At 28.0% G+C, this 12,869-nt stretch overlaps 1 protein-coding gene across 1 annotated transcript; it reads right to left on the bottom strand.

Moving 5' to 3' along the window:
- Positions 1–11,535: 11,535 nt before the first annotated feature.
- LOC129896239 (ethylene-responsive transcription factor CRF1-like) lies at positions 11,536–12,308 on the bottom strand. The gene has a single exon (XM_055972095.1). It carries the CDS (start codon positions 12,232–12,234, stop codon positions 11,680–11,682), a length of 555 nt encoding a protein of 184 aa, XP_055828070.1. The 5' UTR covers positions 12,235–12,308; the 3' UTR covers positions 11,536–11,679.
- Between the last annotated feature and the right edge of the window lie 561 nt (positions 12,309–12,869).

Raw genomic sequence — 12,869 nt, 5'->3', positions numbered from 1 at the left:
AAAGAGAATAAAAAAAATGACGTGTTTATAACTTTGATGATATGGGTTGGTAATAGTTATTTTAATTTTTTAAAATTGTATACTCAAGATATGACACAAACATGATAATTTATTTATTTTAAATACACTTTATTTTTATTAATTAACACAATATATACATATAAAGCACGTACACTAAATTAGTATAAATATAATCACAAACATCGAATAGTAATAAGTAATTTTCTGTAGACGGTATGTACGAATCATAAAAACATAAAACATAAGAATATTTTATACATAATTGATATTTTTCACATTTTAGTTAGGTCACTTTGATGACTAACGAGCCATAACTTTTAATGCTGCATAAAATATAAATAAATATTGCTATCATTTTAATTTGACCACTTTAATGACTAACAAATTATAAAACATTAAACACTCAAGTATTTATTATTCAGTGTAAGGATCACGATCAATTATTGCACAATATAAAAACAAAACATAATCATTACAATATGTGAAACTTCAACTGTAGTTTTGAATTTGTGTAAAAATTAAAAAAATTATTAATAGGATTTTATTAAATTAATAGTCCAATTACTTAATTTTAAGTAGTCCAATACAAATTATTTTACTTTAAGAAGTCGACAGGAAAAAGAATGCTAAAGAATTCGACTAGTAAACTTAAAAACATACAAAATGTAATTGGAGAAATTTTATTTTCAAAGAACATGAGTAATTAAGCTTGAAGAAAATCATCCAAAGGAAATCACATTGGCTATGGCTGAATTTTGTAGTAAATTATTCCCACGGAAAATTAATCCTAAAAATAAATTTTTCTTAGATTTTTAATTAACCAATCATCAATTGAATAATACTTGCGGATAACATAATTAACTTTTACGGAAATTCTAAAAAAATATGATATGTCAGTCTTCATGAACATTAAAGAAACAACTTTTTAACACACTAATGGCTGGTCATGATAATTATATATTCACGAGGAAGAGTATTTTTATAGAGGAAGATTATCAGTTTAAATAATCTAGCCTCAGATATCGTACGCAAACTTAATTTAATGTCATTCTGAATTTTAAACATGATATTCTTATAAAAGAACATTACAGAAAGTGCATTTGTCAATATAAATTATATTATTACGAAGCGAAAATGTTAATTGAAGCTGATTTCTACCTCTTTATTCTAGCCTTACTTAACATAATAGTCAGTGATGGAATTGAACAGAAAATATGTGGTAACTTTAATGAATTGAGGGAGTGTATCCATATATGTTCGTGAAGTAACCAATCAAATTGATGAGATTGCTTTTTATTAAATACTTTATTTTATTTTCAATTTTGCTTCAGATTCTCTGTCAGTTATTGAAATCAGCCTTAATCTATGGACTTCACATTAATGGAGCCACAATTTTTATTTTTATTTTAAAAAAGGTTCGACAATATAATGTTTAGTATGAAGAAAATTATTTTTCTTGGAAAAAAATTTCAAAAAAATAAGTAAATTTCTTATTTTCTCTTTTTATATATATTAGTAAGCGACAAAAATTATTATGCTAAGAATATTTATACATAATATATATAAGTATTATGAATAAAGGTTGGGGAGTGTGGTAATGGAAATAGAGCCTCCAAGGTAAGGATAAAATGATATGGGTTAGAGGGTAAATGTTATATTGTTTTAAATGGTATGTTTTTTTTTTGGAATTTTTTTTATGACACATTTAACACATAAAAAAATATAATAATATAATTTACATATCTTAATTTAATATTATAAAATTTAAAAAAGTTTTATTTTTTCAAACTATATGTCAAACATTGTGGAGTGTAAATTCAGTACTGCTAAGCTAGAGGTATGGAGACAAACATTGAAAACTAATGCGTTCAAGTAGAGTAGGATCAAGATATAATATGTGGAGTGTAAATTCAGTAAGACGATATACGAGGAAGGCGTGTAAGTGAGGCTTAACACACAAAATATTCCTAAGAGAGACAGATTCAAATACCTTGGGTCAATAATCCAAATGAGTGAGGATATCGACCAGGATATCACACACCGTACTGAATCGGTGTGGATGAAATGAAGGCTTACCTCTGAAATCTTGTGTGATAAAAAGGTACCACAAAATCTTAAAGAAAAGTTCTATAGGGTGGTGGTTTGGCCGACATTATTGTATGAAGCGAATTGATGGCCAGTTAAAAACTCACTTGTTCAACATATGCATGTTGCGGAGATGAAGATGCTTGGGTGGATGTGTGGTCATACTAGTAGCGGTAAGAATAGAAGTGAGAATATTTAGAATAATGTGAGAGTGACATTATGGTGAACAAGATGACAAAAGCGAGAATGATATGGTATGCGCATGTAAAGAGAAACGTGTATACACTAGTAAGAAGGTGTGAGAGGTAGGTCATAGAAGACATGCAGAAAGGTATGGGTAGACTGAAAAAATATTGAAAATAGGTGATAAAACAGTATATGATTACCGAGGACATTGACCTTAAATTTGAAGATGTAGAGGACATATTAGGTAAAAAGTTAATAGGTAGTGTAGTGTTGTCTTACTTAGGATGGTTTGTGTTTGCCAATTTATTAGTTGTATTACTCTAGTTGTTGTTTTTGATCTTTATTGTTTTCAATAATCTATCCAAGTAAGTTGTTTATTGCATTTCGATTATTGCATTAGTTTAATGTTGTTGTTTCTCCCTTTTAATAGACTTTGCATTATTTTTTTTGCGTTGTGCTATAATTTTTCTTTATATTTGGAATAGTTGTATTTGATTGAGGATCGTTTGAAAATAGTATTTTTATTTTTACGAGATGATAATAAAATTTGCGTATATTTTACTCTCTTATGACCTCAGTTATGATATTATTGTTATGTCAAATAAAAATCAGATAGATAAATTAAACGAAGTAAGTACTTCCTCCATTTCAAAATAATTGAATTGTTGGAGTATGACACACATCTTTAAAGAAAGACATAAATTAATCATGTTTTTTCATTTTTGTTCTTTTCAAACTTCATGCTAACTCTTAATATTCATTTAATTCATTCTTGGAATTCAATATTAAAAATTTAATTAATGAAGGATAAAATTGAAAAAAGTTTTCAATATCTATTTTGAATATTAAATAATTTAATTTTTTTAAATACAAAAAAATATTTTAATAATTCAATTATTTTGAAATGATCGGAGTATATAAGAAGGGAGCGGATTCCTTTAATAAGGATCCAAACACGTGTACACTGTTCCCAAGCACTCTTCAGCTTGCCCCGGGACTCCCAATTAATTTTATACAAACACGTCACTCTCACTATTTCCACGACTTAACTGTTCAAATTACCCCTTTCCATCAAATATTACTGGTCAGCACCTTTACTATCCAGGGATAAAGTAGTAATTCACTTTCTCTCTAGTTACCCACAGGTATGCATATATAATAACCCCACATCTTCTGATAAATAAACACCATCAGTATACCTAAAAAGAAATAGAAAAAGAAAAAAAGGGTGCGTGACAGTTCATCAATGGCAGCTACCCAGTCTGGCCTTTTACAGTTACCAGCTGGGTTTTATCTTCTTCCTCCACTCTCTCTCTCTCTTGAATCTTTTCGATAGATTCCTGTAGTTTTTTTTTTTTTTTTGTGTATGTGTGTGTATAAATATTTTTTTGGTTATATCGTCAGCCTGTGTTTCTGCCAATTTTTTTTTTTTGGTAGATATAATTAATTTGTGGTTGTGGAGGTTAGATCTATGTGGTACGAGTTTTTTTTTGGTTGGGTGAGAACACTGGAGGCAGCGGTTCATCGATCTGTTCCCTGAAAAGCGATAAACAAAATTAAGCAACAGGAATCGATCGATAAACCTCTGCATCCAGTGCTTAACCCACAATCACATTGTTAGGGCATCGATCTGGTTTTAAGTTTTCTAGCTGGTATTCGATTTGAGGTCTCCATTAATCTAGATTTGCGTTGTTTAAGATCTATTTTAAGAAGAGAAAAGCCTCTTCTATCTCATGTTTTGAGGTCTCGATTAATCTAGATTTGCGTTGTTTAAGATCTATTTTAAGAAGGAAAAAAACGTTTTCTGTCTAAATTTTCTGAGATCTCGATTAATCTGGATTTGCGTTGGTTAAGATCTATGCAAGGAAAAAATGTTTTCTATCTGAATTTTTTTGGTAACTATTCTCCCGTTTAATTATGCAAGAGGAGTTCATGATAAGCTCCGATGCACCTCCTCCTGCTTCCACCTGAAAAACTAGCTCTACATTATCACTTTAATTTGATTGTGGTTTTTTTCTCTTTTATTGCTATTTTAGGGTTTATTTCTCGAATATCTCGCAGTTATTACCTCAGAAAAGGAAAAAAATTGATATAATAATTATTAATTGAGTGATTTATTCATATTGATATAATAATTATTAATTGAGTGATTATTCGAGAAATTAACCTTATGTTTTAGCTGCTTTTTGTTGGATTTTCTTAATATACGTAAAATTTGATGTCCTACTGATTATAGCAGGTATAAAGATTCCGATCAACATTATTTGCAAAAACTTATTTGGTGATATGCTAGTCTTTTGTCTTATTTTTCCCCCTAATTTCTTGTCATTTAGTTGTATGTTCTTGCTACTTCTTTTTTTTATATATATTAGTAGTAGTATTTGCGTGCTGCGATTACTTTAGATAAGGGCAAATCTTCATTGTAAAATAGGATGTATTTTTCCCTTATTTAGTTCAGTTGCACGGCATCATTGTACATATCGCTTGGTCACTTGATTAAGCACAACCACTTTAGATAACCCTATCAATATTTAAATATTCTGAATTTTGTAAAATAATATTAATATTTGTTCTAATATCTAATTTTATTCTAGATTTAGAATCAAATTTACACAAAAAATTAAATAATTTAGAACTAGGTATTAGTTGTATAGTTATGTAATGTTTATTTTCGCTTTACAAGTTGGAACTTGGAAGACCCAAATCTTGTACAGTATTTTTTTAGTCAGCTAACTTTAGATTGTTGTTTGTTAGAATTTTTATCTTTTTTCCCCAACTTAGTTTAGTAGAGTGAGTCACAAAGTAGTTTTTTTAAAGTGAAACTGATGGAGTACCTCCTATTTGCATAGTTTATCTTTTCGAAAACAGTGCCTTTTTTCCTTCACTGCATGGTGAAAATTACGTCTGAACTTTTTGGGGTCTGAGTTTTAGTTTTTTATTACTAACATATTATAAATTGCAATTTTTTCGTATAAACATAATAAAAAAATATATTTTATAATGTCTGGCAAATTTTACATCATTCGACACTATAAAGGATATTGTTTAAAGAAAATTGTGATAACTAAAACGAAACAAAGAAACGTAACAAAGGTATATAAAATACGTAACTTATCCTGATTTTAAGTTACGTCTCCCAGATTCTTTAAAACTGACGTTTAATTCACGTGGGATTCTTAAAATGCACCATTTTAATGGATCCTATATTGTATCCGTCGCTAATTATCACACTAATTTTATTTTTTAAATATTTTAATACTTTTTTTTGTCAATTTGTTTTTAATTTGATTTTTCTTTTACTTATCAAATTTGACAAATCAAGAAAGTATAATTTGTTTTTACTTATTATATTCTCAATTTACTGTGGTATCAAAATATTTTGAAATTTGGATTATTGCTTTAGTGATTAATAAAAGTAAAATAGTAACTCACTATATCAATAATTGATTTCTTAATAGGTATGTTGAGTCAAATATTGACAAGTAAAAAAGAACGGAAGGAGTATTATTTTATTATACAATATTTTTATTTAAACATTATATAAATTATATGTTTTAAATTAATGTAATATTTTTTTAATATTAATTTTAGATTAAAATTTAATTTTTTTTATAAATAATTTTTCTATACATGGCTTTTTTAAAATTAAATTTATGTTAATTCTACTATAAATTTTAATTGAATATAATTATAATTAATTTTTACAAAAATTAAATATAAAAAAATATAAATTGATGGATAAATAATAAAATGTAATTATCGAAAATAATAACATTCAACAAAATAGTAATTAGCATACATCAAAATTAAAATATCAAATACATAATTATTTTAAAGAGTACAAAAATATAATAATTTACAAAAAAATAACAACAACTTAATAATTTGATAGATTATTTACAAAACATATTTATTTAATTATGTTTCGTTAATGATTTCACTTTTATTTGTGTTATTCATTATCATTTATGATAAATAATATTTGCTAGCAATTTATATTATTTAAAAAATTATGATATAAATAATTTTATATTAAATAGCTGTAAAAGAAAACAATATGGAATTTGTATATAGTGAATGTTTTAGAAAAAAAATTGTTTTATGAAATAAAAAAATATAAATAAAATAAAATAAAAAGTAACAACATAATAATCAAGAGAAAAAAAGATTTTTTTTTGGGCACTAAAATTTAATGCAGTGAGTTTGAATTGATTTACACTAAAAATCAAACTTATACCAAAATTTGGTAAATTTGGTGTTTGGGCTGGGGATGCCCGTTTCCCTACGAAGGAAAGTTGGAAATCATTTTACAGAAAATATTTTCCTCTATTCCAAACACACAAGAAGCTTGCAACATATTTTTTACCTCAACAATGATAAGATCCATTAACTTGTAAGATTTTTACTTTTCTTTAAGAACTTGTGGTTTAGTTACAACAATAGTGTTTAGTTGTTTTAAATACCAGTCTCGTTGATATATGAATTTTCTTTTTCTTTTTATATGTCCCATCTCTTGTTTCTGTTTCAGGTTTCTATATATCAATCACTTCTCAACTGATGTCAATTGAAATTAATAATATGATAAAAAAAAAACTTTTTATTGACGTTCTCTATGTTTTTTAGGTTAGATTAACAATAAGAATCAATTCCTTATCAACTCGTTAATTGTGTGTCACTTTCAAAATTAGTGAGTCAAAAGTTGTTACTTGTTATGGGAGTTTCTTTTGTTTCTCTAGGAGAAGAGAAAGTTTACCTAGTAAAGAAAGTATTGAATGTGTGGGAAACATGTTGTGTTTGAAAGTAAAGATGCAACTAGTTTAAAGTGCCAAATCGTCAGAGAATCTTTACAAGTGAAGTGAACTCATAGGAATCTGGGGTATCACATTCTTTTTGCAAAGCTAGAAACCTAGTCAACAAGGTTGGAGCAATCAAAATTAACTATATTTTGATTGTACCTCAATAGCATCACTTAAAGGAAAAGATTCTCCGTCACTTTCAAGAAAAAGAAAACTTTTTTTTATCGTGTTATATTATTATTGTTATATTTTTTTTCAATCAAGACTCGTTCTATTTGTATCATCCCACAAAGGTATAGGGTAAGGTTGATGTATATGCAACCTTTCTCAAATTTTACGTGTGAAATAATATTAGATATGCTATTATTGTTGTTAACTGGCGAAATAGTTTCAGATAAATTATTCTACCCAGAAATATTTTCCTCAATTTTTGTTGGATATCGTTCCTCTTTATAATTTTTCTCTATTTTTTGAAGGGCCTATTTGAATGAGTGATATTTGTTCTATTTGTATTACAAAGATCAAGATTTAAAAAATAACTCAACAATAATCTCAACTGTAGTTAAGCCAATACATATTGGAAAAAAAACACACTCTAATTTTAGTAACAATAATATCTATCTCCCACAAAATTATGCACCTTTTATTATCAGTATTTCCATTCTATACCCTTTTCACGGAAAAAAAACTCGGTTTTGAGTTCTTTTTGAATATTTTTTTACCATGTTTGTCTGAATACTTCCGTTATTTGATCCTGTTCTATTTTGTTTAGATCTAATCGACTCTGAATATCATGGACGAATCTAGGGTTTGGTGCAGGTTAACATTTTTGGGAACTTAATAACTTTGCACTGATCTAATATTTATATAGAGAAATTTATTAAATATATTTAAAAAATATTTGTTGGATTGATCTCAATAACAAATTAGACTCTTGGTCCAGTAACGAAAATGGAACCCATTTAAGTTTTACTGATTTCTTTGACGAGGGTTCGATTTCTCTTTGACAATTATAATAAAATTTTCTTTTTTAATTTGGGATATCTGAGAAACTGTACACTCCAAATCTTGGATTCACTCGAATATTATTTATGTATATGACTTACCATCCAATAAAAAAAAAGGGAGAAAAAAGTGGATCAAAAATTGTGTCACTCCATAAAGTTTATATTGTAAGACTATGGATTTAGGTAACTCCTTTTTTACTCTAGTTAATAAAATGGTGTTAGTTTGGGGACTCAAATTATTAATTTCTTCCATCAAGGAACTACCTAATATTATTTAATTGGGAAAGAAAATAATTATTTCGATTACTTAATATGTGGACCACATTTTAAAAATCTCAAACACAAAAGTTTCAACACTATTTCGTCACACGTGACGAAGTTCTATGCATTCTTCGAGATAAATAAATAAAAAAGGTGTCCTCATTTCATGAACATAAAGATGTCCTCATTTCATGACAAGTGGAACTTAAATAAATGTTTCAACCCATTGGGAACATGGTGCAATTGACAAAGAGGTGATAAATGGACCATCACAATTAGGGGTGTTGAAGGTCGGATAAAAAACGATTCAAATTGAAAAATCAGATAAAATAGATCAAATAAATTAGTTTTTATTTAGTTTGATTTGGTTTAATTTTATATTTTTAAAAATCGATAATATTTAATTTAATTTTAATTTTATTCAAAAAAATCGAAGAAATAATCAAACCGATCAATTATTTACATATTTTTTTATAATTATATATACATAATATATTATTTTTATGAATATTTTTTATGTAAAAAATACAACACACTAATTTAAAATAGTAAGATATGATACATCTTTTATTTGTATAATCATATCATTAGCTTATACATTATTTAATAAGTTTATGTTGTTTAGTAAATTGGATTGGCTAACAATATAAACAGGAAGTTAAACATAATTAAAGTTTTGATATACGAATTATAAGATTCAATATGGCACGAAGACAATTTATTTTTTTGAATGAATGATTGTCTTTTCTTCTCTTTTGAATGAGTCGTTTCTTTTATTTTTTGTATATGGTTTATAACATAATAAACGAACCAAACTAAACTGAAATCAATAACAACCAAAACGATGGATGTATATTTTAATTGGTTTGGTTTTAATAATTTTAGAATCGATTAAATTAGTTTAATTTTGATTTTGATCAATAACCGATCCAAACTGACCCATGAACACCCCTAAATCACAATGATACATCCTTCCTTCACTCTTATTTATTACGCACTCCTTAATAAATAATACTAATTAATAGTATTTTAACATAATATATATATATGTTAATTTAGGTATAATTTTAAGTCTTGAAAATGATTTGAGAAAATAAATAACTAAAGTTGAAAATAAAATATAAAAATATATAATTATTTTTTAAAAATATATTAAAAGCGATAAATAAATAAAAAAATATTTTTAAAATAATGAATAAGTAAAATTGAATCGGAGGAATAACAGTATTTGCCATTAAGCAAACATGAATAACGCCAAATTGTGAATGGAAACATATCCATTTCACAGCCAATATAATGACATTCTTTGATGGTGAAATGTTTTTTTGTTTGCGTGCGCCACATTAGTAATTATGCTGAAATGTTAATGATTGGTGATTATGATAATTAAGAGATAAACTTATTGTAGTTAGATTGCAATCAAATCATTATTACATTGATTAAATAATACTTCCTATATGTCATATAATTAGAGTTGTCAAAATGGGCTAGGTCAATTCAATCTAATCTAACCCTAAAGGGCTAGCGAGTTAAATGGATAAGGATATGTTGAGCCTTTTAAATAAAGGGCCTACAAAATAACAGTCCAACTGAGCTCTAAGTGCAGGTTGACCTTATAATCAAAAGATGGACAATATTGAACTCTTAAAAAGACTATCAAACATTGATCAACACAACACGTCAAAAAAATTCACATGTCCATGAATTTCACACACTTTAGTGAAATACTTACAAAACAATAGAACATGTAAGATACAATAGTCAACAATCATAACATTCATCACAACAACATACATTATATGATCATTTTTTCATAAACTAAACAAAGAAAGGAGAAACGAGAAATTATGCATAAACATAAAAGTAAAAGAGGTCAAAGATTCATAGTTATACTAACTTCAATTGTCTAATTGCTGAAGATTTGACAAAATAAAACATTACTTAATATATATTTTAAAATGACCCACGGATCGGCCTCTGAGGCTCGCGGGTTGAGCCCATGAGGCTGGCGGGTCAAATGAGGCCGGGCGAAAAAGTCTCGTTCCTAAATAAGCTGAAATTTTTTACCTTAACTTCACATAATTCAAGGGTTGGGTTGGGTTGAGTCGGCCCACGGGTCGAAGCCATTTTGATAGCTCTACTCATATTTGGGGGTCACTATACTATCTCTTATTAGTTGATCATCTTACTAAATTAAGAAAACATTAATTGATTTCTTTTCATATTACCCTTACAATTAAATCTTTTTGGAAGTGTTCACACTTGTTTGTAAAATTTCAAAGAAGTTTTTACGGCGTGAATTGGTAAAATTATCATTATTTATGATTTCTTAATACGTGTGTAAAAAAAAATGATCAACTAATATGGAACAAAATTGAATAACAGGAAAAAAATGCATCGAATTCATATCTATTAACTGATTTTTTTTTTAATTAATTCTTTAGGGAGGATTGGTCCCATAAATTAAAGAAAAAAAGTAATCAGTATAGCCTTGTAGGATGCAATTTGGACCCCATGTTCGTTTAAGCAAATGTAGGATAAGTTTCAACATTACTGAAGCATATATTGCAGGTTGTAGTGGAATAGTTGGTGTCCTTCCACTTTTAAGCAGATATCTTGGTTAATTCTTCGAAAGAATTCGATTGAAAACATCGTCAAAGAGTATTTCACTCTACCAAACAACCCCATGATCCAATGAGGTCACGAAAGCTACTGCCTGGCAACAACTAGTTCCATTTGGTGAGTTCTGAATCCTGGCCCATTAAACCATGGACCTATTTTGACAAGCCTTCTTGTGATGCTATAAGCAGCCCAATTGTTGATAGCTTTTCTCTTAGGCAAATATATTGCAAAAATTTACGCAACATAACAGTTAAATGAAGTCAATAAAAAAAAAAGAATCCTAATAAATATTTCTTACAAAATTTTGATCAGTATATAATTTATTATCTGTTAGTGATTATACTTCCTTAGACCGTTTCTTTTATAATACTTCCAAGATCTCTTACATTTTGCTCCTTACTCAAACTCATGACCTTAGAGTTGGAGGTGAGTGTGTTTACCAAGTAAGTAACCCTTGTCGTCTACACTTGCTAAAAACTCTGAGTATACACACATGACACAACTGGAAAAAATTGTTAATATCCCAATAAATTGCTTACTAGTTTTGGAGGCAGAAACATAAGAAGAAAACATCAAATAAACTTTGGTATTAAAAAGTAACTATGTAAAGCATGCAAACTGGTCTCAACAGAAACAAAGCAAATATATGATGAGAAAAGCTAATACTACCTAACTTATATGAAAAGGAACCGATAAGACATCTAAAGTTGGTACGATTTTTCATTACTGAAAGAAGGAGCTACAATCACTGAAGAATATACCTTTGAACTTCCCTGTAATTGAATCCCACAGATCTCTTCTTTATTTATACTTTCTTGAACTAATGGTTCCTCTGTTTCTAAACTTTCATTATTTTGACATTTCCCTGCAAGTTTCTTCATGATGGCATGTTTAAGAAGTTGATATAATCTCGGATTTTTTTCCAACAAACTGCAATTCTCTTCATGGGTTTTCAAGATTCCCTGGTTCTTGAAATTTGTTTTCGCATTTCTTCCACGAAGAAGACGTGCAGCACTATCATAAGCCAAAGCTGCTTCCTCTGCTTTGTCAAAAGTACCAAGCCAGAGCCTCAGTTTTTGTGAAGTTTCTTTGATTTCAGCAACCCATCTGCCTGATGGCCTTTGTCTCACTCCAATAAATTTCTTTCCATCATTTGAGGAAATTGGCTTTGACTCTGTTTTTGCCACTTGCTTTTTTTCTTGGATATTTTTGGATGAGTTGTTTAAGGACTCTGATGGGGATTTTGAGTTTTCCATTCTAATACTTAGTTTAGAGAGGAGATTAGAAGTGGTTTAGTTTTATGATTAAGGAGATGTGAAACTACTGCTTTTGTATATAATAGTGTGTTGATTGTCCTTATTGGGACATTTTAGTAAGTAGTTGAAAGATTATAAAATACATGTTATATATAGCATCATGATTGATACCAAATAACAATAACAATTACGTCTCAATTTTTAAGTAAATTAGGACTAATTACATGACTTTTCATTGATCAAATCGTTCAATTTATACTCAAATGAGATCAGCATTGTACAAAATTTTAAAATAAAAATACTAATGATTCTCTACTTGTGTGTGTGGGTTGTTCGAAAGGATAGAATTAAAGTGGAATATTAACGACGTCGGACCTTTGAGATACAAATTTAAGTTATATGCTAATACAGAAAATAAAATTTATACCATTAGTTTAGTGCAATTGAAAAGGCAACAACACATAATTACTTTACTTTTCCTATCATTTTATTAGGCTTGTTATTAAAAATTACTTATTATTGTAGGTTAGCTATGACATGAAATATAGATAAACTATTATAATGCATAGAGCTGAAATCTTGAAACATTAGGTGCTAAGCTACAAATAACATTTGTCATATCCTGTTATAGGATC

Source organism: Solanum dulcamara, chromosome 7 (genome assembly GCF_947179165.1).
Source record: "Solanum dulcamara chromosome 7, daSolDulc1.2, whole genome shotgun sequence".
In the NCBI taxonomy this organism is placed as follows: domain Eukaryota; kingdom Viridiplantae; phylum Streptophyta; class Magnoliopsida; order Solanales; family Solanaceae; genus Solanum; species Solanum dulcamara.
The sequence above is the reverse complement of the archived record's forward strand: the minus strand, read 5'-3'. Positions and strand labels throughout refer to the sequence as shown.

Coding starts and splice junctions, on each gene's coding strand:
- LOC129896239 (XM_055972095.1), bottom strand. CDS start 12,234: ATGGAAAACTCAAAATCCCCATCAGAGTCCTTAAACAACTCATCCAAA.